We start from the raw sequence: 27,628 nt of genomic DNA, 5'->3' as shown, positions 1-27,628 counted from the left end.
CCCCCCTAAGCAGTGAAGTATGAGAAGAAAAAGGAAAAATCAATCAAGCGATTGATCACACAACTCAGAGCCATGGGGCACCCCAAATCTAGTAACAGTATCAAAGGAGGAAGGAGAAAAAAACAAACACAAAACCAAAAAACAAACAAACAAAAACCAACCAACCAACCAAAAAAACCCAACAAACAAACAAAGAAAAAAACCACAACATAAGGAAATGTTCTACCCAATGGCAAAAAGTGGACAGCCCCATACAGGACAAGTCCAAATAGGACACGTCAGTGTATGTACTCCCACTCTGGTGTTTTGGAAGCAGAATACAAAGTGGGTCATCTCTTTTTGACCTACATCAGGAGGAAACTAAATCTGTTTAGTTTTGTTTATCACACATAAATGATTATCTTCACTATAGCTGCTCAAATTCTATTACAAATACAAATCCCTTCCCCAATCATTACTACCCCAAATGAAAGCCACTTCACAGGAAAACATTTGTCCTTTCTTTTTGGGAATGAAATTATTTTTGGCCTTCCTCTCAGTTTTTTGAACCTTTCTTCACTTTCAGAACAAGATCCATTTAGCAAATATTTCCTTTCCAAGGTGTATGTATTACAAACAATGCTACTACAAGAGAATGAACAGGAGCTTAAAGCAACTCTTTTGACAGCCGTATAGGTTTTTGAGGTGGCATAAAAGGTCTTGGCTTCCAAGCTGAGACCTGGTGTGTCAATTAATTTTAAGCCCAGAGCGACTTTTTATGACTGCCTTGCAACCCCCCTGAAAATGAGAAACCATTGAAGGAGTCCAATTCTGGACCTGCAAATAGCCAGCTATAATAAATATTCCTTCACAGGCAACAAAATGATACATAAATTCATCCATCAGACCCTCCAGAGCTGCTGACAGTGAAGCCATTAAAGACATCTTGGGGATAATGTGTATTCAGGCTGAAACTTCAGTGGAAATGTTCAGCTCAGCCCAGAGACCTTTAACTTAGACGTATGTCCTAGCAAGACTGAGCCTAGGTGTGCCTGCAGGATGGAGATCTTTTTCGGCTTCCCCACAGCCACAGGGACTCTGAGCATCACCTTGGGCAAGTCCTTGGATCTCTCTGGGCCAGCTCTCTTTGTCTGACAGATGTGTACAATCACTTTCCATTTATACATCTCCTCTGTTTAAATCGTAATTTATCACTTCTCATTATGTTTACATACAGGACCTAACAGGGGGACTCGCTGTATGTGTGGAACTGCAGGATCAGGACTGAAGGCTTTTTTTCCACCCTCCGTTTATCTTAAAATTGGTCATTTTTATCCCATTTCTGAGGGAAAATGAAAATCAAGCTCTATCTTTAGGTATTCAGGCAACATGAGATCCCAGCAGAAGATGCTTCAAGTCAGTCTCCTGATGGTTAGTTAGGAGAAATATTTTGTTGTTTAACATTTTTCTTGCTCCAAGCTCCAATTTATTTAAGTGCTAAATCCTCTGCTTAACTTTTAACATATGCTTTCACTCCATTATCTTCGATGTCAAATGACTGAAGTTAAAGGTAAGTATGCTCTTAAATGCCTCACTGAACTGGGATCTTAAATATTGCATAATGGTACTTTTCCAAAGACAGGTAAATCAATCCTCTAAAAAAAAAATCTCCTTCCACTTGTACACTGAAAAAAAAGGGATCCAGATCAAGTGAAGACTGGCCTGATGAAAGAGACTATATGGTCAAACAGAAATATCTGCTAGCAGTTGCATGTGGAATCATGGAAGTTTTATTCCAGATTCACTGATACCAGAAAATGGGGAAGATGTAATTAAAGTTTTCAGGGTGCAGTAAAGGATCTGCCACTCTTTCCTCCAAATGCATTTCCCTGCAAATGGTAATCGGCACATGTTGCTGTTACATGTAGGATAGTTTTGTTGTTTGGTGGTTTGGTTTTTATTGCTTTACTCACCCAGTAAAAGCCCATGCCCTGAAATGTTACAGAAAACATTGTTCTCCACACTAAGGTTTGAGATCCCAGTCAGACGGAGTCCTTGGCCAAAGGAGTCCAAAACACAACAGCCACGTATGTAAGAGTCTGGAAAGAAAAGAATGCTATGAGCAAAAAACACATTGCAGCTTGAAGGTTGGGAGAGTTTTATATTAGCTTCTCATCCTTTGATGCTGTGAGATTAATCGTTTTGGCTCCCATGAGACTGCTCAGTTGCAGCTCCCACCCTCATTCACCTGGCACATCTTTGCCAACAGGACGACATGGCTGAGATGGACAGAATAGAGAACGAGGGCACTGAGCGCAGAAACTGGTTAATGGATGTGGTCCAACATTGTGGGGAAGGAGGAGCAGATCCAGTGAAAGGATAGGACAAGATCCCAAGAGTGAAGAATGTTATGAGCTCAGGCAGCTGGATGATTGAAGTGGGACTGAAGGAGAGGAGGAAAGTTTCAGAAGGGGAATGAGGACAGGGCAGGTATCTTGTACACCTTGTATAGCCAGGCATGGTGACCTGCCCACTGTGCTCCAGGATCATGGTCAGTACTGTCTTCTGTCAGCAGGAAGCCTAGATCTTCATTGAATGATAAAGATGGCATAGGAAAGTTTTAAGTATGGGTTAGATGGAAGGGAAAGTCCCATCTAGTATTCTTAAAACATTATTTGAGCCCGTCTAACTTGGTCCTGTCACCATCAGTCTTCAAAGCCCTCATTGCAACTTCCATGGAAATGAATTTTGCACTTATCAATGACAAAGTCAAAATCACAAAATCACAGAATCACAGAATCACAGAATGTTAGGGATTGGAAGGGACCTTGAAAGATCATCTAGTCCAATCCCCCTGCCGGAGCAGGAATACCTAGGTGAGGTTACACAGGAAGGTGTCCAGGCGGGTTTTGAATGTCTGCAGAGAAGGAGAATCCACAACCTCCCTGGGCAGCCTGTTCCAGTGTTCCGTCACCCTCACTGAGAAGAAGTTTCTTCTCAAATTTAAGTGGAACCTCTTGTGTTCCAGCTTGAACCCATTACCCCTTGTCTTACTGTTGGTTGTCACCGAGAAGAGCCTGGCTCCATCCTTAACTTAACTTAACATAACTTAATATGTTCTTTAACTTTCAGATGACAGAATTAAATTTTGGCCTATGATACTGCACAGCCCTGAGCCACCTCTGGGGTCCCTCACAGTATATTAGTGCTTTCATTTCCAGAGGTAGAAGTAGCACACCAACTCAGAGTTGTGGCATAAAAATGAAATGTTACTTTAGGAAGAAGCTGTCCAGAGATGCAAAGGAACTAAAGCAGCTTAAAGCCCTCCATCAAATTTCACTTGGGCTCAGACTACGGGTAAGGATTTCTTGCATTTACCAGTCCTATTTGTCAACGGACCCGAGGGCTGAGAAGGTTTTGAGGACATCTGCCCCAGCTTTGGGCATGATAAGGTGGAGATTTGAGATCATTCAGGCTCACCTCCAGTGTGACCACCTCACCTGCCATCCATGTGTTGCCAGTAACTGTCAGGGCACTGCGGTGCTGCCGAAACGCTTGGCCCACGTGGCGGAACTGGACGCCCTCCATCTGGAGCCGACTCGCCTCTCTCTGGAAGGCCTCCACAACCACGACGGCCCCCAGGTCCCGAGACCCCAGCTGCCTCTCGCTTCGCTTGTACAGACACCTGGAGCCACCTAGAATACAACCCCATGGGAGCTGTCAGCATGGCCATGGCCACCATGGGGTGTGCAGAGTGCCCCAAGCAACATCATGAGACCCACCACATTGACTCAGTGAGACTCCATCTCCAGCAGTGATCTTAAACATGGGCCCAAAGACAAATAGCCACAGGCAAGCTTATTTGATGCTCCCTCTTAATACTCTCATGGTTCCTTCCCTAAGAGTCTGGACATTTTTAGAGGAATATATATTAAAACCAGCAGGAAGCTGTGGTAGATTTATGCCTTGGAAAGTTCCTTGTGCTCAATTTTAAATACCCTATGCATGGGGAAGATGGATTTGACATTGATTTACCTTGGGTGAGGTTCTTGAAAAGGAGATTGGGCACGGATGTACTGAGTTAAACTGAAATGAGAACATTTTGAAATTCCTTGAAAACTCTTGCTCTTCTGACTCTCTGGGCAGATGGATGGGGCACTGTTACTACCCACAGTCTGAAGACAAGGAAAGTAAATCATAGGGCTGGCGAATGTATCGACATTCTTGAAAGTCATTCTTCCACGGGTCTATATTTAGGATGCTTTGGTAGGAGGGGATTCAGGCTATAAAAGTGGAACTCGTGCTTTTCAGTGGAGGTACAGAGAGGATCTCAAATTCCAGCACTGTCTGCTCGTGCTCAGTAATGCTCATTTTTCTTTTAAAGAATGTAAATTAACTACAAAAACCACTGCTTACTCATCTTCTGGTGACTCCTCTGAGAAATCCTCCTATCCTTTAACTCAAGTAAAAACCTGAAATGGTTAGCACATTTCAGAGTCTATATTTATGAGTTCCACAGAAAATGGACCATAAATCCATGAGTAATATAAGCAGTTGGTTGCTGGGTATCAAATGAAGTCTTGTGTCACAGTCTGAAAGCCCAAGGCATTTTATTTTTAAAGGAAACCTTACATCTGGGTTGCCAGATAACCTAACTCTCCTCAAATTGTAATCACCATGTCTGATTCTGCTTCCCCATCAGCAGGTTTAAATCAGGAAGCCACCTGTCAAACTTCATGGAGTTTCATACAGGTAAAACTAAAGGAGAACTGAGATATCTGACACTGTTTTACAACTGTTACTATATGCTACAAGAAAATACCACCCGTTATTTTTGTTGGTATCCCTAAGCAGTAAACAATGTCTCAATATTTTACATTGAAGTGTACAAACAGCATTGGGCTGTTTTGTTTTTCCTTCTTCTTCAAGTGACTAAACAGTAAACACAATTAAAAATTTAATATATTATATACACTGAAACACGTTTTCAGAAGATACTTTCTTCTCTGCACCCTTAGGCTCAGGCGAAACTAAAGGACCTTTCCCAAGATGGCTTGAAACAACAGTGTGAAAATAATACATCTGAGATATTACAATGAAGTGCAGTTCAGCTCCCAAGACTTCACATTTCAATGTCAAACAATATTTGGAAAGATAAACTCGCTTTCCTGGCACTGATATATCTCAAAGTTATCCTATTAAGAATTAGTTCTAATACACAGTGATACCACAATGTGATTTTAATAGACTAATTTTCCTCCTCAGTACATTTCTGTGAGAAAAAAACCTCCTCACCTCTTGTAGCACCTGCTTTTACACACTGTCTGAGGTGTGACATCCTCTCCATCGTGACATTTCCTTGAACAACAACCCTTCTGCTAATCAGTGCCACCACAGCACGCAAGGGAAGACCTTGGCCATTCACCCATCCTTCTCCAGCACTGTGGGAGCACCTAAGGAAAGACACAAAAAAGGCACAAAAGGATCTGCACCTGCCAGATGGCAAGACTTATGTTTACGTTAAGCTTATGACTCCAACTGCCCAAATTCAGAGATGGTTTCAGTCCTCTTCTCACTGTGGACAGTGTGTCTGCATATATGGGCTAGATGTATTTTCCCTTGGCTGATGTTTGTTTTCATCTTTTTGTTTCTCAAGCTCGCAAATTTTCTTTAGATTATGTATGTTTACAACAAAATATTTCAGCCTTTGAATTTTCTTCCCAAAGCATATTCGGGTGAAAACCATCAGAACTTTCTTCCTCAAGCCCCAGATATTTCTTGAAAATAATACCATTCATTTTCCTGGGCATTGGATTTGGGTTGCCTCCCAAATATGTAACACATTTTAATACCGGGGCTCCATGTGATGATGACAAGAAGTAGAGTTTGTCCAAGATCTCCACGCACAAAAGACCAAGAGAAACATAAGGCAGTGAAACAACTGCTCACTGGAAACATGTAAGCAGTATTTCCAAACTGAAGTAATTAACTTTAAGTGTGTTGTTAATCAGCTTAAGTAAGTCAGTCAAGAAGGGAGGTTGGGTTTTTTTTGTTGTTTGTGGGGTTTTTTTTCATTTTTGGTTTTGTTTGTTTTCTTTGTTTGAGTTTTTTGTTTTCTTCTGGTTTTGATTTTATTTTTACAGAAGTCAGAGACTTTTTGCGAAAAAATGCACTTTCTCAAGAAATTAACTATGCAGGAAATTTCCTTGTCAAACGTATGTTCAGGCCACTGGACTGTACTGGCCATAAGTGTTTTCTGCTTCAAAGGTTTTCTGAGTTCATGGTTATGATACAGAATTTAAACACAGAAACATTCAGAGTCGAACGTCCACTAGCTTTGGGGAGAGCAAGGAACTGAAATATCTCTGACCACCTTTGTAAAAGGGATTTACATAGTTATTATGTCCCACAGGAAACAGCAAATCCTCACTTTGACCAAATTTTCCCCTCGTTCAGCTCTCTGCTATTGAAATCCCCTTGGCCTTTGAAAGGCTACCTGAGTGGTGATCTAAGGTACAGCTCCGTGTCATTCACAGACTCAATAACAGCCATTTCTTCTTGCTGCTGTGCATCTCCAAGGTCTGTCCTTCCCACCACAATTTCATCACCGGGTTGCCAGTCAACAGATTCCTGGAGCACTAATCGTGTGTCATTAGCATGAGCGGACGATTTCAAGTGTGTGAAAGCTACTTTGGGCATCCAGCCTAAAAAAAAAAAAAAAAAAAAAAGGAAGAAGAAAAAATCCCCACACAAACACTAAGTCAATTGACATAAAAAACCAGGAGTAACATGCTTAGAAAACACTGCCTTACTTGAATCATTCCACATTCATTCATCTCTTCTTGATGTTGTGTAAAAGAGATGAGATCAATGCTACAGAAGAGGATTTGTGCACATTTGTCTGGATCAGAAATTCTGCACTTTCCAAACAACATATTCATCTCACCTCTTTTGTCTCTATTGATCCCAAAAAGCTGAAAAACACACCAGAAAGAAATTTGCTGAACAGGCAGTGGGACATGAGGTTGTCTGATTCCCCCAAACTGGCTTCTACACGAGAGAAACACCCTCTTCTTAAGCACCTTTTATAACCAAGGGAGAAAAGCAGTTTCTGCAGGGACCATCATCCTTCTCTGAGTGCAAAAAACAGTTTGAATTATCAGATTGCCCAGTCATGTGTTCAGAGCAACATGCAGTGAATCTAGGCCCACAAGTAACATGCATTCACAAAAACACATTTCTATTAGTGACATTTCAGTGATATATGGAAAGACAACTATCACCGATTTCAAAAACTTTTAAAAGTGACTACAGGTTGCTCAGGTAGCAACAGGATGTTATCTTGAAACTGTCTCCAATGGAGGATCCAAAATGAGGGGTCATTTTTCAAAATCTTGGGTTAGGTGACTTAAACATTTTATATTAAAAGTGTTTGCTTCAGTGTTTTTCATCCAAAAGCAGAAATAACATCACATACTATTTTAAGTGTAATAACTTTTGTGATTTTTTTCCAGAAAACTTGAATCTTAGAATCTTAGAATCTTAGAAAACACTGCTGAAACATATTCTTGGTGAGGCCTTACTCTGGCTAGACCTGAAAATGTATTTTCAATGTTAAGATTCACTTGATGTGAAGGTCACATAACATCCCTGGGGATGGGGATGGGTTAGAGATGTGGCAAGAAGTGTGAATACACAGCTCAGCACAACTGCAAGATGAAGAAGAGCCCTTGCATCAGCAACCTGAGGCCATCACTAGGAGGTAAGAGCAATGTTGCAACTGCAGTTTCCCAAATTACCTCCTCTTCAGTGGACATACTACCAAGTCTGTGTGCAACAAGCCCCAGCAATGAAACATCTTGCCATTACACCTTGTCTTCTTCATTTCATGAAGCTTGCTTCAACTCTTCACATTTTTTTTTCCCTTCCAGGCTTTGGAACAGATTGGTCCAGTGAGATCCAACACACTGAACACCATCAGGGGAGAGTATGTTCCTCATGCACTCACCTTTAGTATATTTTTCCTTCCCTCCTTTGCAATAGATCATAATTTACCTTTAGCCCACAGCAAGTTACTATCCTCCCTGGTTGTTCTATAGAAAAGTAATAGCACCAGAAATCACTGATGGTAGAGGCTGCATCCAATAAAACATTTTAAAATTATTTTAAGCAAGCTTGTCTCTCTCCATGTCCTGTTTTACTTTCTCGTTGCTTGTACTCTGGTGTCCTAATTCATTCCTTAATGAAGATGGAAATAAGGAGTGGTACCTCCAAGTCAATAAATCCACACCAGAATGAGAGAAGGAAGATTCAAGTCTTCATACACCAGCACCCTGAAGTATATTTGAGCACCTACTCTGTGTCAATGGCAGGCATCTAAACCCAGCTGAGATCCTTCTGGCTTATTAGCTTTTATTTTTTTCTTAAATCAGACTTGAAATTTCTCAACTTACAGCTAAGCAAATCTCCCAGACATCCTTCATTTCATACCATGGAACTATTTTAGGAGGCATCAAATGGATTTCTTTCAGATGAAACTAATACAGAAGCCGTAATCCGGTAAGACATATAATACACTTTAGATGTTGATGGAACCAGACTAGAATAACTCTATAGTTACCCCAAAAACATCTACAGAGTGGACTCTGCATCCTCAGCACGTACATCATTCACTCTACCAATATGCTTCTGTTTTCTAATGTAGACGTAGCCAAAACCCACCTTGCACCATTCATAAGCACAGACATCAAAGATTTTCCCTGTGAGACCTCGCTCTCAACAGAGCTTTAGATAGCTTAAAAAGAAAAAAAAATCTTTTGATATCAGCCTATGTGCGTGCTTTCACTAGCAGCAGCCTCATCATCTTTATTCATTTACCTCCTTTCATTGAGTGATCCTCGTGAATTTTTAGGACTCACATAAAAGCAAACGACCGACAGCAGCCATCTGCATGTTGAGCAGCACACAGTTTTTCTCCAGCTCTGGACATGTTGTTTATAGTACAGATTTGTGTGTTCATGTGTGTGTTTGTGTGCATCTGTGGCCAGACACACAACGGGCTCCCATTCTGTACATCTGTCACACACATGCTACAGCAACACTGCTGGGCAACAACTCTTCTCATTAAGAGGTGCAAACCACCATTCTGCAGTCAGAATATCCTCTAATGGAAAAGACTTGTTTCAGGTTTTTTTCCACTTCCAAGCTCTGAAGCAAAAGTTTTTAAGGAAAACCTTGTCAAGATTTTTTTTTTTCTAAAAGAAGTGTATTCAATGTATCAAAGCTTCCCTTTTTTTTTTTCTTCCTTTTTTAACTTCTTACTGTGTTCTGCCAGCCTCCCTCTTTGTCTCCCATTCCAGCTTCTGTTACCTTTTTCCTGATGATTTAGGTGGGGTAGGATATTTCCAACACTTTTAGTATATTTTTGTTAGGGAAAAAAAAAAAAGTCTGTCACATTCCTCTCTCCTCGCTTCCCATTTATATTCCCACACAAAACAATACCCACAGGTCAGATTCTCCTCTATCCTAAGCTGCACGAGTGACACACATGGTTTAGTCAGTGATATTTCTCTGTTCAGTTCATCAAGGTGACACCACAATTGAGGCTTCCTTGCCCTAACTATAACATATTCCTGGCCCTATGGTGTTGATAGGAGCCCATCATACACTCACATAGAAATGTACTACACTGTTTCTTGAGCAGTTATCACCCATTGCTGTTTAAAATCACCCATTCCTCTTTTGAAAACAAATTTACAGCTGGTAACCCTAAAAATTCACTTTTTTTTTTTTTTAATAAGTATAACATTGCTACCTATATGTCACATACTTCCAGTTATAGGAAAACATGCAACCTCCATATTCTCCAACTTCAGTATCCAGTAAGTTTAAATGAAGATAACTTGAATACGAGCACTACGCCCACCAAGCCCTTTAGTCACTGTCACCTGTAGTGTCTGCAATTGCCTTGACTTAGTTTGAAGAATGTGTGTTGGTTTCAGGTGCCTAAACATGTCATTTTGGATATACAATTGGCCTTTAGTTGCTGTTCCAGAAAGGTATTGGTATGACTTAAGTCCTGTGCCCTACCTGCCAGACCCACATAGATACCTTGGATACCACAGGATGCTTAAAATGGTCATTTGCATTAACACTCAGGTAAATGAACAAACAGATGACAGAGAGCCAAATCAAATTGTTACTGCTTCTTGAAGAAGTTTCCAGACCTCTACTCAGTAGGCTGACTGGGTAGGACACACCACTTTTCAGAGGAACTCCTACACCCAGCTTTTAAATGGGGGAGATGAAATGTGCTGACGAACATCTCAGGAGGGATGGGAGACAACCTTCATTTCCCAGAGGTCTTCTTCAGCTTCTCTCCTTCAAAGAACCAACAAGGTCTCTACCAAGATCATAAATACCTAAAGAGAGCTCCCTGGAACAAAGACTCCTGTTTCTGCAGTGTCTGCAGGATCACCCTTTGGAGGCCCAGAACCCTCTTTCTTGTTTCCCCTTGAAAACAAACTCTTTTTCAGATGAAACATGCAGGGTTCATAAATAACCTTCAGTGACTGAGGCTGGACTGTGCAACAGGTAAATAAATGGGTTGTTTGAGAGCAGAAGGTTTAAAAGACCAACAGCTGCAGTATATTTAAATTATTTTTTCTCCAAAAAAAAAAAGTACTGCAAGCAGAAACACTCGAAAGTACTGAAAAATAAATGACTCTGTATAACACCTCAATTATTGAACTCATTTTTAATAATTAACTAATCTCAGATTGGGAAAAAAAAAAAACAAAACCAGCCCATCTTGAGATCTAAAGCAGAAGTACCTTCATGTTAAAGGAACTGGATGGAACCTTTAAACTTAAAATGTTATCGCAGGCAAAGTGAGAATTGAACATTTTACTAAACGACTTGGTAGAAACACCTTTAACTACTGAGCAGAGCAGAAACATTATGACAAATGGCAACACAGAAATGCAAGGACTTGAAATCAAATTCCAAAGTGAATTAATCACAAGTCATAACATGAAGAATACCTTTGTACCAGGACCCCGATTTATGCTTCCTGTTGGAAGCATGATGTGAAGATACAGTCTTGTACAGACCGGCCAAAATTATTAAGAACAAGGCAATTCTGATGTGTACAATGCTGTTCTCTTTTCGATGTCAAGTACAGAAAAAGAAAAACAGTACGAATTTAATTTCTTACAGTCTCTACCACAAAGCATTTTATAAATCTCTGTAGGATGCTATATGATTTCACTAACTGATTTCACCTAGACCTGGTTCAATCAGAAATGAGAATTCAACCTTTAGAGAAATGTCTCAGAATCACATCAAAACTCAGCAAGGTATGTCAGGGTATACTTAGCTCTAGGGTTACAAGAAAGTCTTTAAACAGTAGGCGAAGTGTGGATTTTACTGAGTGTCGTAGGTTTAGACAAATTAAGTCATAGAATGTCCTGAGTTGGAAGGGACCCACAAGGACCATTGAGTCCAGCTCCTGTCCCTGCATATGACAACCCCAAAATTCACGCTGGGTGTCTGAGGTCATCATTTACAAACCTCTAATCACAAAAGACATTATTATATTTTCCTATTCCAAGGGTACATTGGGTGCCTCAGTGGGTGTTAAAAATTTAAACTGGGTGTTGGAGAGCTGTCTCCAATCACTGAATCACGGAATGGTTAATGTTGGGAAGGACCTCTGGAGATCATCTAGTCTAACTCAGCTTGGAAAGCAGAAGCTGCTACAAATGGAAACACTGAAATACAGAGTTTTGAAAAAAATGACTACAGAGGCAGCTGTAATCTTATTAATTAGGAGACAAATCTTATAGTCAATAGGATAAATAGGTCACTGAGGAGCCTACACACTCTGAATCACTTCCAGTTTCCACCAGAAGAGAAACTTGGATTGACACTGGTCACCAAAGGAGGTACGTAGTTTGCCACTCATTATTTGTACTAAAGTAAGGCCCACCATGCTAGATATTCCAAACATACAGATAGCTAAGGTCAGTCCTAATGGTAGTCTCTCCACTGGGTATAGACAAGTCCTACCATAGCACTCATTGACCTGAGGAGCTCACACTTGGGTGCTTCACTTCATGCAAACGTGGGTGAGACCTCCACAAGACAAAGTTACTAATCTCATTGTACACAAAGGCAGGTGCAAAGAAGGTGCAAAAGTGGCTCGTTTGGGGTTATGTCAGTATCTGGGATAAAGCTGGAAAGTGAGTTTCCTCTGAGTCAGCCCAGTTTCTCAAAAATGAAGCCTCTCATTCCAGCTAACACATCCAAAAAAGCCAACACTTACACTCCTGTTGGCATTTTAATTTAGCATGCAGTCTTCAGATATTAACTCCAGAGGCAGGTGACAGTATTGTATCTACATTAATGTCTTGTACTGTTTTACAAAAAGGGGAAGCTGAGTCAGTTCACAGAATCACAGAATCACAGAATCACAGAATGTTAGGGAACCTCTTGTGTTCCAGCTTGAACCCATTACCCCTTGTCTTACTGTTGGTTGTCACCGAGAAGAGCCTGGCTCCATCCTCGTGACACCCACCCTTTATATATTTATAAACATTGATGAGGTCACCCCTCAGTCTCCTCTTCTCCAAGCTAAAGAGACCCAGCTCCCTCAGCCTTTCCTCATAAGGGAGATGCTCCACTCCCTTAATCATCTTTGTGGTTCAAAGACATAAAATGAAAAGCAACTAGTTTGCCTTGGTCTGAGAAGGAGATCAGAACCAAAAGAGGAGGACAGAGCCCCCTGAGTCCATCCCAGCTCTTTGCCAGAACACCATGAGATGCCGATACTGCAGTTACCTTGTGTTACTTACTCCCATTCTGCAGGGAATAACTTTCCAGACAGCGACTCTTGTTTGAACTGAGAGTGTCCCATTAAATTCCAGGTTTTTTTCAGTCTCCAATAGCCACTGCCTACACCCTTGCCTTCGTGTTGATCCATCACTTCTTTCTCCAGCTTCTTACAACTCCTGTCCTTCACCTGTCCCAGTATCTCTCAGAGGATTATTCCAGTCAACACATAAATCTCACAGACCTTGTCCTTTCTCCTGTTGTTATTTCAAGCCTGTTCCCATCTTCCTTTCTGGGTTTCAGTCTGATGCCGCATCTCCCAGACTTCCATGTCTCTTCCTTCTATAGCTTCAGTAATGTATGTGGCATGGGCAGAGAAAACTGACTCATCAACCAGTTCTCCAGTTGATTTGTGAAGGCTTGTGGTGTGAGCAGGCAAAATTAGGCAGCGTGATTATTTCATCCTGCTTTGCCCAAGGTCTCAGTTCTTCTCTCCACAGATCCAGCCTCCACGTTTCTTGTTATGCCTCCAGGTCTTCCTGTCAGGTTCAGTTGCATAGGTCCCACTCCATGGTCTGCCTTCTTCTAATTCTTCCCTCAATCTGCCTTCTTTCTGTCTACAGTTTTCTTCCTGGAGAATGTTCCTTTGGACTCCTGGCTTCTCCTCTTCAAAGTCAGCCAAGGCCACTGGTGCTTCTTTCTTCCAGCTAAGCTGTACTTTGGGTGCTGTGTTCCAAGACTGATATTCAGTCATCTTGTTGTAGACATCTTCAGGTCTCTCCCCATTACTTTCTCAATGTCCACCTCTGCTTCTCCTCTTTTTCTCTTTCCAGCCCATGAGGCTGTCTTGGAGTCAGTCTGTATTTGAACAAAACTTACGCTCAGCTCTTCTAAGCATTTGTGATCACCACCTCCGTGAACATTTGCAATGAGTAAATCCAGTGGCAACCCTTTTAGAGAAAGCCTTCAGGTCTTCTCGTTCTACAGCTCAGCTTTTTCATAAGTCTGTCGTGTGGTGCTGTTGTTTTTTCCAGCATTTTCAGAGTTACTAGCCATAATCTTTCAACTTACTGTGTTTCAAGAACATGCTGTTTCAAGATACAAGAGTCCTTCCCTGGAGTATGTTCAGCACAGTCACTCTTCTGTGTCTTGCAATTTGCATCCACAGACAAGATGTTCATGTTCTTACTCCAGTGGCAACCAGAAGGCATTTGAAACCCCAGATCTCACTGCCCTATGATTTCGCTAAACACCAGTTTGCTCCGAAGGAAGCTCTCGCCTTTCACATATTTCTATTTGGTTTTGATGACTTCCATCTTAAATCTATGGGATGCTCCAGATCTAAGAATTTAGGTGACTAGATGACATGTTATTTAGATGGAAAACAGATGCCCCTGACCTGAAAACAAGACTTTTTGGAGCATGTGTTGCCACCTAACTTTAGATACCCAAGGAACCTCCTAATCAAGTCTGACAGCAACCAGTGTGAAGCACATCCAGAGTCAGGCAGAGCTGGAGCATGTGGATTATGCACAGGAGTGTTGGTAGAAACTAGACTCCTTAAATTAGTTTTAGGACTGATTCCAGCCTTAAACCTGCCATGGGACTGTTGGTCTTTCTCCCAAAAGTTGTTTAAAGCTTTGAAACCATCTTCTCCTTCCAGCATGGAACATCATCCTCTGAACTCTTCTCTGACTACACAGGGTGAGGATCCTGCTGCATCTCACCTTCGCTCCTATTTACCACAAATTGATTAACTCAGGTTATGAACACACAGTTTCTTTGTAGTGTTGACAAACTATAAAGCTGTTTTACACCTTTTGACAGTTTATTAGCACTTTAGAGTTGAGGTAATGAGATCCCTTTATACCACAAAAGGGATTTACAAGAACTGCGGGGCTCAGAAACACAATCTACTTACCGTGACTATACGAGTTATACTGCAGATAATCTGTCAATCTATTGCAGCTACATTGTAAATCTTTAGTGTAAATGAGACTAAAATCTTTCAATTTCCATGAACAAAGTGAAAAGAAACAAGCAGTCTACATTCTCCCCAAAAAGAAGACAGGTTTTGCAAGAGACAGAGTTAAAAATGTAATGCAATGGATTTTAGCTATGATTAAAAAAAAAAAGAACAGCAAAACCAAACAACAACAACAACACGAACAACAACACAACAAAACACCACTATATAGTCTCCAATAATAAAACACAACACAATTTGCTGCAGTATTTCAGGTGTTATACTGCCAAAGGAATCCAGCTTCTTCTCCAATCTAATAATTCCTTATTATTCTCTTTTTCATATCCAAATCACGCTACCTATTCAAACTTGGCTTGGCCATTCCTAAAATTTCCAGTGCCAAGGTAACAAATGACAATACATCCATTAGAAATGGGTGCTTCCGGAAAGACTAGATAGATAGATAGATAGGTAGATAGATCTAGGACAGAGATTTTTGCTGCTGCTGTTTCACTTAATAAAACAAACAGACAAAAAATAATGTATAAAAATCCTTAAGTGAAAAAAACAGAAATTCTTTTCTAGAAAGCCCTCTTAGTCAGGAGAGCACACAATTGCGCTGCTACAGGTTTCTATGTTAAAATTGCCTTAAAATTCCAGGTCCTTAATATAGGACCCGGAGAAACTCTTCCATGAACTCAGATCTGATGAGGACTGTTTTTAAAAAACATCCCAGCTATCTCAGCTCTAGCAGCAATTAGTCCAGTCACTGGCCATAAAGTGCAGGGAATCAGAAAAGGAAGAATGAGAGCTGATTCCCTTCATTTTCACAGGTGTTTAAAAACACCTATCTGAACCATGAGCCCTCAACTCTCTGGACTTTAATATTTTCAGCTTGTTTTTGCTTTCTGTTAATTCCAGTCCTAGGTATATTCCCTAAACATTTGCACAATGTTTCTAGCTTGTTTTGCAATGATAGGAGTCAGGTTTGGGTTTGTTTTGTTTTGTTTTTCATGCTACACATCCTAGGAAGTCAGGGATGTCTCTGCTCTGAAAGTGGGAGATGTCTTTCCACCCCCACGCAGCCCTGCAGGACAAACTGGTGTGTGTGGGCAGCTCCTGGGGAGATGCAGACAGCTTTCCTGCCACTTCCCCACACAGCCAGTGCAGAAAGCTATTCATTCATGCCCCAAGGTAAAATGGGAGGTCCTTTCTAATTTAAAACTGCTCATTAACCCTTGGGACACCCAGGAGCTCATCAGCTTCTTGACTGCTGCATAGGCAAGATGCAGCAGCCTCGGTGCTGCGCACTGTATTTTAAATGGGATTTACCCGTTGCATGGGACCAAACCCAGCATCAGGCACAAGCTTTATGCAAGCAATGGGGAGATGGAGACAGGAAATTTGGAGCTACTTGGTCCTTTCATGTAGGCCCTTTTGCACAAAGCCACCATGCGACATCTTCATTGTGGCGCTATCATCTGCTCGGGTCTGGGCAGAGGTCCTTTGTGGAGAGGCTCTGATACTGCATATCACCAGAGCAGGGAATTTGGGATCTTAGAATCACAGGATGGTTTGGGTTGGAAGGGACCTTCCCAGCTCCCCCAGTGCCCCCCCTGCCATGAGCAGGGACATCTGCACCAGCTCAGGTTGCTCAGAGCCCCGTCCAGCCTGGCCTGGGATGTCTCCAGGGATGGTTCATCCACCACCTCTCTGGCCAACCTGGGTCAGGCTCTCACCACCCTCGGTGTGAAAAATTTCTTTCTCTTTTCTAGCCTGAATCTCCCCTCTTTTAGTTTAAAAACGTCACCCCTTGTCCCATCGTAACAGGCCCTGGATGCAGCTTTGAGCTGCACCTGTCATGTTTCTCAACAGTTATTTGCTGTCCTAGCACAGTGAAATCACAGAGATGAGTCATGGCTCAGCTTTTTAATATCAGGTTTTAACCTGCTTGGTGGCCCACTCATCCAAGGCCCAATGCAGACACAACTTCAGCATTTCTCTGTCTTCTGCTTCCTTCTCTTGTAAAATAAGGGTGATTCTTCCCCGTAAAACTGGGTTCTGGAGGATGAAATCAGAGCCTGCAGCTCAACACTCTAAATTCAAATGAGGCTAAACCTTCATCATCTTCCATAGAACAAAAATTCCTCCCCCTAAAAGTACTTTTTGCTCTGTATTAATACTAATGTCACTTTGAGGGTTCAGGCATTTTGATTTCTATTCTGTTAAAACATTTCATTTCACTAGTGTTAAAATGTTGATATGAAACAGATATAACATTAAAAATAATAATATGAAAGTCCAGATGAAAGCAAAATGATAGCATTAAACACCTTTTCCTTCTCCCAGTGGGGAAAACAAAACAAAAAAAACCAAAACGAAATGAAACAAAACTGACATTATCTGAATGAGAGGACAAATTGAATCATTTTGATTTTCTCCAGTAGGAAATATCCTTGAATGTGACCTAGTCCTGCTGAATATTTCATTTTCATGAAACTGCAGTTATTACCTTGAAGCAGTTCCACCTACGTATTTTTGAACAGCACCCTCAAGAAAGCAGGAGGTATCTGACTGAGGATGGGAAGGGCTGTGTGACTAAATAGGTCTAAGGAAACTCTCATTGTTGATCTTTCCTGTTCCATTACACTGCAGAAAAAAGTACCATCTCTATGTGCTGCCCCATAAATGCAAACATTTCCAAACATTTCCTTTAACCAGAGGTTACCCAGTCATTCTGTTAAGTCACATCAGTCCAGAAAGGAAGGTGAAAGATTTTCCCAGCTCCTTCACTGCCTTTGCGTAAAACAGTGAGCCTGACACCAAAATCACACTCCACCCCCGAAAATAGCTCACAACCAAAGGTGCCAAGCAGGAAAACCTCTTTAAACAGAGACCAGGGACATACTGCTTCAAACGCAGTAGCCAACTCCTGCGCGGTCCCATCACGAGCTGCTCACAGCTGCTCATGTTTTGCATTATTGCCAGTTAATCTCCCGCGCTGTCACTAAATGAGATGGGGAATGTCTGCCCGTGGGAGCAGGTACACAGGGTGGCACGACCATTTAAATGCTAAGATCAGTTTGCTACATCCCCAGCATGCGATGAAAAACAATTAGACGCATCGGAAAATTGAAGGTGAGCCCAAATGGAGGGTCCCTGCCTGGCTCAGCCTGCAGCCCTGCCAAAACCCACATCTGGGTCCAAGTTTTTCAACTCGCCAAACTTTGCAGGCTTTCTCCCATCTAGGGTGGAAATTCACTCTGATTTTGAGGTTGGTTGCTTCTCTTCCTCTAGCCAATCTCCTGCTTGTAGTTGGGGCCAGAATCAGAAGACGCGTTTCAATGGTATATTCAAACGTTTAAAAGAGGTGACTATTTATTTCATCCCGCAAAAAGCTTCCACATTTGTAGTAATCCACAGACCTCATCCCAGTCAAGAAACACAAGCTGATAGAGTATAGCTAATAGAGTACAGATATAGATAACCTATACTCTATATTCTATTCTATTCTATATGTATTAGCACCCATCTCTCAGTCCCCTTTACATCACGTGTCTTCCTCACCAAGATCAGCACCAAAATACAGAGCAACTGATTTAAGTTTAAATCAAAGATAATCAATGCATTTCTGTTAGGAAGAAGGACAAGCTATGAAAGACACAGCAGCTTTCCCTGAACTCAACTCTCTGTTTTTGTTTTTGTTTTTGTTTTTCTCCCATCCGCTAGGTCTTTAAAATCTAATGGTCACCTTATATTTGTGAATAAGAAAGTGAAGTCATTGTACACTAGTTACTCCATGGGAAGTGCCTAGGTGCAGTTTCTTACCTCCAGTGAATGCAGGGGGATTCAAGACAGCTTAGCCTTCTGTTCAAGAGCCATCTGCTTTAATATATCATGTTAAAGTCAAGGTCTTGAAAGGAAAAACACTGTCACAGAAGGCAAAAATCTTCCTGCAAACACCACATAGAATAAATAGCATCTAAGGGAAAGCAACCTATGGACACGACTCCAGAAAGGAAAAAGGGATCTGAACTCATGGTGTAACAGGGGTGTGCAAATCAATGGTTTCCATCAGTGGAAAATAACATGCATGGAATGGATGAACATTTCAGTACAGTAAAAAAGCACATCTTATCTCTAGCAGATCTCAGCACCCTATCTTGAATTCCCTTGCTACAGATTTTTTTCTTTTTTTTTCCCCTGGGAAGATTTTCTTTTTAATGTGTGAGTAAAGCAGAACGAATCCTCTCATGTTGTCTATGATCTCTTAATCTCAAACTCAGCACAGATACATAACACTGCTTAATGGAGGAAAAGCAAGAAGCATTTGATTAAATGTTTGATCTCTTGAGGAATGCACAGGCACTGTAGAGCACAGTACACAGCTCACAAATATTTCATGTTTTGCTATTCATTAAAAGTGACTAAAATAGATAATTGGTTTAACTGATAAAAAATACTTTTTTCCTGCTAACCCTGAAAACGTATAAGATTGTTTTGATTACAGGGAAGTCTGGGATAGAAGTGCAGAATTTCCTCTATAATGTTATTTTCCACAGTCAGCATCCATTGCAAGTGCAAGGGACGCTCTTTGCAGCATGACTATCCATGACTTTGGAGGACTGAAATTACCACTGACATTTCAGTTTTAATTATGCTGATTATAAATAGGTATGATATTAAATGAAAACCCTCTGTTTTTTCTTTACCACAGAGCTTTCACAGTCTGGACAAAATGAATGTAGCATGGTATTAAATCTGAAGTGTAGCATCTTCCATCTAGTTGGAGAGGTATATATTATTAGTCAAAATGCAAGGAACAGGCTCATACATTTATGCCCTGTATCATCATAATGTTACTACCGATGAAGTTTCTGCTAAATACACAGCAAAAAATTGCTGGACTTTGTTTACGAAGAGGCACAGTCTGCTTCGAGGGGACACGATGGACACCTCATCTACACAGGATTGCTAAAAATGGAACAGAATGGAAAAGGCTTCTAAATTTTTTTCTATCCATGGTAATGAGAGTGTTGGGACCACAAAATCAGGCTGTCACAAAAAAGGGGAAGTGTCCTCGACTATTGGTTCAGCATTTCCACTTAGTTTGCACCTGCATCTGGTCCCTGTCCGCTGCTCAGCATCTGCCAATATCTCTGGTCCAGTTTCCCTGGGAAGGACAAAGGCGCAAGAACAGCCAAGGCCACCACACTAAACTTCTCTCCTGAAGCTTGTCAGGAGAGTTTCTGAGGGAATAAAGTGCGAATGGAGCTGGAGACAGTGATAAATTTCCCTCCTGAACAATCAATAAAATTCTCTCAGCCCTGCTCAGGCCCCTACTGCGGATGCAAGGGCCGTAATTACATTGTCAAAAAGTCGAGTTGCCCCAGCTGGCTGAAACTGCCTTTAAAACTGACGTGTGATTGACAGGTGGTTTATGGGTGGCACGCTCTGACTGGCAGGGGAGTTGGCTAAAGCCAAAGGCAACAGTGAAATTTCCCAGCCTGCTACAACCAGCGGAGCAAAGGACTGCCACTCACAAGGGGATTGTAGGAAACCCTTAGTCATATTAACATATCAAAGTGAGGAGCTGACAGCGCTTACTAAACAAGCTGAACTCAACCGTGGCTGCAGAGCATCCCTCAAACTTCCCAGTCTGAAAGAGAAAAAGACATTAAAATGCGCCGGGTCCTGTCTTCACCAAGACAGCTAAGAATTTGGAAGCCTGCTTATTTAATGATTTTGATCTGAAATAACATATATAGATGTAGATGCATATGTATCTCACAAACATATATTGTTGAGTGTGTCAGCCTCTTTCATGTATATGAAAGAGGCTGACACGCTCAACAATTTGTTCTATATCATAGACCACACTGGTGCTAAATTGGAGACAGAACAACATATTTCTGTTTCTGGTAAACAATATGAATCCAGCAAAAGAACACACTCCTTTTGGTCTTGTTTTCTAGTGGGCTTCTATTGCTTCAATGCTAAATTGTGGATTACATGGTTTGAACGAATCTTAATTGCAGCCATGCACTGGGATTGTATGTAGTGCAGAGCTCAAAAGTTACTTCATAACTAGTCTGCATTTCTTGTATAAGAAATTGATAAGAATTCTTGAATAAGAATTGATAAGAAACCGAAACGAAGAGATGTTTCCATGAACAGGCTAAGCCATCTCTGGCTCCATCTATCTCCATCTAAGTAATGCTTGGGTTGCAAATGCAGACCTCATCTTCTTGGTTTCCTCAGGAATGAAGAATCATTGAGAATTACAGAGTAAAACATAAAATATCAGTGAGAAATGCCTCGAGGGTACTGATATAGACACCTGGGTTTACTTCCCTCCATCATATTGCCAAGATAGCACTACAAAAAGTACTTCTGCCCTGTTTGCCTCTGTAATATCATGAGTTGTCTGTGAGGATGGAGACCACAAGCACAGGGGGCAGAGCTGCATGAAGATACTATTGGCTTTGCCCACACTGCTAGAAAACAAAACAACATGAAGAAGACAAGGCTCTTGCTACAAGGCGCTGAAAATTTAAGGACAAAATCTTGACTTTCTCACAGGGGTCAAACAGAGAATGGAAAAATACTTTGAAGAAGCAGGAGAAGACACAGAAAATGAAATGGAAAAAGCTGTTATCAGGCAAATTCAAATCAGGCATTATTATACTCTTCCTAAAAAAAAAAAAAAGAAAAGAAAAAAAAATAAAAACATGGATGATTAACCAAATTAATCCCCTGGAACAAGCTCCTATAGAAAATGCTGGCTCCCATTTCCTTGATGTCCTCAAAGACCAAGCCTTTCTGGAAGGCACGCTTTAACCTTATGAGAGTTACTGAACTCAAGGCAGGGATAACTGTGTGAAACTCAATGGCCAGTAACGGACAGTCATTTCAGCCCCGATGATCTAATAGCAGTTCCTCACCGAGCCCCTCTAGGAAATGGGATAGAAACACTCTGCCTTTCTGCAAAGCCAGTTTACTGAAATTATTAAAGCCGTTTGCAAGCGCTAAATAATTTAGCCTTGCTGTGTCTCGATATAGGGGTCAAGAGCACCTGACGTGGTTTTTGGGAGAAGGGCAGCCCACCTCCCTTGCCACCGCCAGGAGCATCTTCCCCAGCCTCCGCTGATCTCTCCTGATTCAGAAAAGCATCTGTTCACCGACTCCCCTCTGACAACCGACCTCGCCTGACCTTGCTCGGCTCCTGGGAGCTGACAGCATTGCCGCACAGCGGTACAGCTCACTCCCTCCCTGCACTCAGATTGTACCCCTCAGTGTCCGACATCATTTTCGACTGAGAGCCATACACGTCAGCGATGCTCAGACAGCAACATTTCTGCCCGTAGGCCAGGAGGGTGCAAGTTCAAGCCCTGCTGGAGGATACAAACACCCACCAATATGAAGGTTGACACACAAGAACATAAGAGGGGGAGATGAGGCATTCACATGAGTTGGATTTTTTTTTTTTTTTCTCCTCTATGACACATGTTGTCTTTAAAAACAGCCCATTAGTTAAGAGCTTGACATATGTGCATTGCACTAATATTCATGCCAAGTTTGGACCTGAATTCCATATCAAATCTGCTGCACCAAGAAATGGTCATTTATTCCTGTATTTCATAGCCTTCCAAATAAAGCTGTGTCTCTCAATTCTCCTACGCCACAATGTCCGCAAACCTATAATCATTTTCTGTCCTTTAGGTCTCCTGCCTCTTCCACTTGGGGGAAACATAGAGCTCTGTTCCTGTAGGGCTTCCTTTCAGAGAAAAGTCCATAGAATTATAGAATGTCCTGAGCTGGAAGGGACCCACAAGGATCATCGAGTCCAACTCCTGTCCCTGCACAGGACAACCCCACAGGTCACACCGTGTGTCTGAGGACGTTGTCCAGTCTCTTCTTGAACACTGTCAGGTTGGGGCCGGGACACCTCCCTGGGGAGCCTGTTCCAGTGCTCCAGCACCCTCTGGGTGAAGAACTTTTTCCTAGTGTCCAACCTAAACCTCCCCTGGCAGGTGCAGTTGTTAGAGCAGAGGATCAGGATTCTAGGACTGAAATTCTTGGCATTACCAGTTTTTCTGCATAACCCTGGACTTGTCATTTATGACAGCAACTTGTGCTAAGCAGGTGAGGCTTTGTGGCCCACCAGGAAAACAGAGATGCCAGTTGTGTTCCTAACACTAGAGACAGACCGATGGCACTGGGATGCCAGCACAGCATGGAGAGATGGAGGAGCAGGGGAAAAAACACTGCCAAGAGAACTTTGCTACTGCTTTGAGAAGTGTCATCCAGCTGGCATAGGTTATTAACTGTAGCATGCTTGGCATTGGCCTCACCATGGGACCTACCTGGCAGATCATCATCTCTTGGAAAGCCCAAGATCCATGCCCTCTTTAGGGAGGAAACCTCCCTGTTGTTGTGGAGAGAGATGAGGGGAGAAGGATACCCCATTCCAGTAGCAGAGCACACACATGGTTCAAAACAGCCATCCAAAGTCCAGCTTCCGAGGGACAGAGACATTCATTTGTGGACAGACACGTACAAATTCAAACATCTTCTAGGCACCTAAATAACTGTCAGGGTTTCATAACTACTTGATACCATCTGTCTTCTTGGCGTCCTGATTTTCAAAATTACTCAGCTCCCAATATGAGAACTTTTATGGAGATACAACAAAAACTTCCTCCAAAAAGTTTTGCTTTGTTTTGTTTTCTATTCTTCATTTGTGCTTTGCTTTTGAAGACAATAAAAAATGTACTTACCATGAATGGAAAGGGTTCCATTCCTCACTGCCAGGAACTTGACCCCATATGGAAACAACGGTGGAGAAAGGAGGCTTCCATAGAGATAGATGTGTGCTTTGTGATGGAAAGGGGCCTCGGGGGATCCCACCTGGAGCTCTCCTCCATCAGATATCAGAATGTAATGAGCATGCAGTTCTACAGGTCCTGGACCAGTGAACAAGAGTTTGCCACCTGAAGAAAATAGAAGAGCAAAAAGCAACTATAGGTCTAATAGCCAGTCATTATCTCACAGTGAAAAGAGCTGTAAGAGATGGGTGAATAAATGTTTTTGCAATAAAATTATGAGATGAAGAGTAAAACAATAGTGCTTTCTGCAAAAATTCTGCCTTGCTCTGTATCCTTATGGATTTATCAGCTCTTTACAGACCATACTAATACAGTCAACTTTTCGATTCTCCACAGGCTCTCTTTCTAGACTTGAGCAAGGCCATTTAGCCTGGGCACACATCTAAGTCTCTCCAATTCCAGTGCAAGGGAGCTATGCTTGAAAAATCCCCATCTTAACCTACCCACTCTCCAAATGTTAAAAAGGGATATTACTACTAAATTTGTATGTTACTTTTCAGATTACAAACTACTTGTGACAGGGAAAGGGAAAAACAGCTTTGGAACGTAAGAACTGGCAACTTTTTTAGATTAGTGGTTGATTTAATCCTGCATACTCTTCCATCTGGTTCAAAACCAAATGCTTCCAAATACAGTATAAAAAGCTTTTCCCCATTAGCTGGATGTGAGATGATCTCCTCATCCCAAGAAAGCCTCAATTTAATCCCTAATTGGAGGTTAGCTTCATCTCAAAGCATCAGGTTTCTTCTCCCTGCCAACATTTCCCTTTAACCATCTATTAGCATAACTGGATAAATTCTGTCAATAATATAGATCTGATCCCTTAAATCTTTCTAAAATTAGCCTTGGCGACTTCTTGAAGCAATGAACTCTGTGGTTTAAATACACAGTGCATGGAAAAGTATTTCCACCCCTTAGTTTTGACATAGTCTCTTCAGTTCTGTCAAATGCCTCCTTTGTCCTTGCCTTGTGTGAGCTGGCAATGCCAGTCTATCATCTCAGGGTGGTTTATTCTTTTATCTCCTTCCATATTTTCTCTCCTGAGAAAGACACTGTCACTATCTTTACAATGTATTTGGACAGAACGGACTCTCAGACACCTAGTCATTCTGCACATGGGATATTTCTTCCTCGGTCAAGCCATGGTTCCCAGGAGATAACAGGGGATACCTCAAAGCCTGGCAACCTCTGACCTCCTTACAAAGGCGCTATCACCCTCCCAATATTTCCCTGTTTGTGAAGTAGCTAATAACCATGCCACTTCACACCATGGCCAGCTTTCAACTGGTCTTAGCAGTTTTTAATGGTGACCTCTATGCCTACCAAAAAATTTGGCTTTCCTTCCCCACAGGATACTACCAATCCTTAGCACAAAGCATAAGGGAGATCAGACCTCTGCTTTAATTTCAGTATTGAGACAAAAAAAAAAAAAAAAAAAAGGAGGGAAGAAGTTTTAATGTAGAAATCAGATTACAAACTATTTTGATTATTGATTTCCTGTTATCAGGCCCTGCTGTTCTCAGTGGTAAGGGAGATACACAACATTTGGATGTTTTTTCCACCCAGTTGCATCCACTTCTGCCACAAATGCTGCTTATCCTGATCTCCTTATTTATTCTTGCATTCAAGGACTTTCCTTATTTCATTGATCTCTTAGTCTTGTAACAAAATCTTATAACTTATTCGTAGCTCTAATTTCTTAGTCTTACAACAAAACTAGTGTTTGCATAAGCACTCTCCATTAAATATTTTATTTGCAGATTTCAGTAGATTTCAGATAAGTTTTTACAGAACATGCTTAATAGACAAAATAAATCTCACATTTTCTTGCTTATAACCACAGGGAACCACATGATTACTCCCACGAACACCAACTCCCCTATGTGTAAATTGTCTGTTTCCCTAGACGTACTTTTCTATATACAAATGTATTTCTGTTAAGCTTCTTATATAGTGTTTTTACAAATTATACTAAGTACACCATAATAAAAAAGCACAAACTTCAGCTTGTTTCATGCAAAACAACACAAGATATCCGTTATTCTGAGATACATCTGGGAGTTCTAGAAAAATGAAATGTTCTTAATACAAAATCTTCTATGTTGAAATTGGGATAACACTTGAAATGGTATTCATTTGCAGACTGAAAGGACCATTAGATCATATCATCTGTGTACATCATTCTATTGAAAAACTGGAGGAAGTCAAGTCGTCTGGGTTTGACTGCTGCATACCCTCCAGAAAGGCGGACAATCAATTAAGTGACTTGGGAATACCACTCTACTTTTTTCTATGATCATTTTTTCCAACAGCTAATCTCTCTTCCTGTTCACAATTTCTGCTTTATTTCCATTCTTAACTTGTCAAGGATGAGCTTTCAGACAGTGGTTTTCTTTGTACTCTCCTGCATTGCACTGCAGAGAGGTGTAGAAAACAGCATTTTCTGTAAAGGTACTTAAAATAAAATCAAATTTCAGCCCTCATTCAGACCAGTTGATGAAGTTTTTAAGACTCTTCCTGCAGGGAATGGTCTCCAATTCATGAAACAGTGGATCCTCTCCCACAGCCCTGTGCTCCTTCTGAAATTAGAAAGCAAGACCTCCTACTCCTTCTGCTCCTTTATTTTTCTTGATGCTGCCCATAGAGGCAAAACTAGTTTATCTCCACATTCTGCCTCTTGTTTTTCACAATAAAAAAAAACCATAGTGCCTCCTTTTGCCTCTTCGTTACATTGGGAGATTGTGTGGGTATCCTTGGGCCACACTGACTTCTGATCCTTTTCACAATCATGGCTTTATCTGACAAAGTCCCTTATTGTGTTATCACAACTTTCATTCCTAATCGCTCCCTGCCCAGCTCTCTTCTCAGTTGTGAAAATCTGCATTTGGTTTCAATGGCATTCCCAAAATGTGATCATTGACGGTTCTCCATTTACTTTCAGATCATCAGTGATGTACAGTGGTATTCAAATAGGCATGAAAATGGTTTCCCACTAACATTTTACTTGTTGAGGTTGTACATTATATATCTGCTAGGTGCCGTGAGATCTTGGCAGGTGATCCTCAGTCATCATACTATCACATGTTTTACAGAATTAACTTCATCAAACAAACTTGTTTTCTTAGAAAATGAACTAAAGTTTGCTGTGTTTTTTCCATTAAAATAACTTATCCTGTCATTCAGGAACTCTTGTGGTTAGTAATTTATGGAGTTAAATAATTATAACATTTAACTTCATACAGTTCTCTCTTTTGACCTGTGTTCTATATCAGATCAAGCAGCCAATACTTTTTCCTTTATCTACCTGGATCCTGACTCAAGATCAGAACTTCTACAGCCCTTTGTAGTTTCCCATGTACTTGGAAATTAATATTTGTGGGCCATAGAATGGACCTGTTTAAGAATGTGTATTCCTGAAAGATATTATTTATTCTCTTCATTACATTAACATTCTTCAGTAATAAACAGACTGCTGGTCCATCTTCCTCTTATGATATAATTTCCTCCCCATAGTGAACAGAAATATTTATTAAATACATTTACCTTATAGCAGCAGTGTTAATAATTTTATCACTGCAATCTAGAAGTGGAACTATTAATCACTACAATTTATTTTATTCTTAACATATGAAAGACATCTTTCCCAAGGTCTTTATTCACTTCCTATGTTCTGTTCCCAATGAAATATGGTCATTTCTGTTTCCACTTCTCCTCATAAAATTTTTAATGAGTATTCTAATTGCTGCCATGCTGTACCAACAAACCAGTAAGGCTGGTAGCCAAAATTGTCCTATCTTTTGATTGCAAAATCATAATCTTGCCTCAAACATCCTTCTCAAAATTTTTCCCAAGTTTCAACCACATTTAGTCCATCCAAAATTTTCAAGCTGCCTGCAAAGCGGATTAGACTAAATTCCTCGCACAAACCCTTCTATCCCCTCCCTGTGGGATGACAGGGATGGGA

General features: G+C 41.2%; 1 protein-coding gene across 1 annotated transcript in view; it reads right to left on the bottom strand.

The window, feature by feature from the left end:
* PKHD1 (PKHD1 ciliary IPT domain containing fibrocystin/polyductin) overlaps window positions 1–27,628 on the bottom strand; it is a 255,893-nt gene that overhangs the window by 134,126 nt on the left and 94,139 nt on the right. Inside the window, exons 36-40 of the mRNA XM_065631634.1 lie at window positions 23,557–23,769; window positions 6,476–6,683; window positions 5,275–5,432; window positions 3,480–3,674; window positions 1,953–2,078 (exon numbers count right to left, since the gene is read on the bottom strand). Coding sequence (XP_065487706.1) covers window positions 1,953–2,078; window positions 3,480–3,674; window positions 5,275–5,432; window positions 6,476–6,683; window positions 23,557–23,769 — 900 coding nt within the window. The remainder of the gene's footprint in view (window positions 1–1,952; window positions 2,079–3,479; window positions 3,675–5,274; window positions 5,433–6,475; window positions 6,684–23,556; window positions 23,770–27,628) is intronic.

Source organism: Caloenas nicobarica, chromosome 3 (genome assembly GCF_036013445.1).
Source record: "Caloenas nicobarica isolate bCalNic1 chromosome 3, bCalNic1.hap1, whole genome shotgun sequence".
NCBI classification, from domain to species: Eukaryota; Metazoa; Chordata; class Aves; order Columbiformes; family Columbidae; genus Caloenas; species Caloenas nicobarica.
Note: the sequence above shows the minus strand (reverse complement) of the source record. Positions and strands in the feature narration are given on the sequence as shown.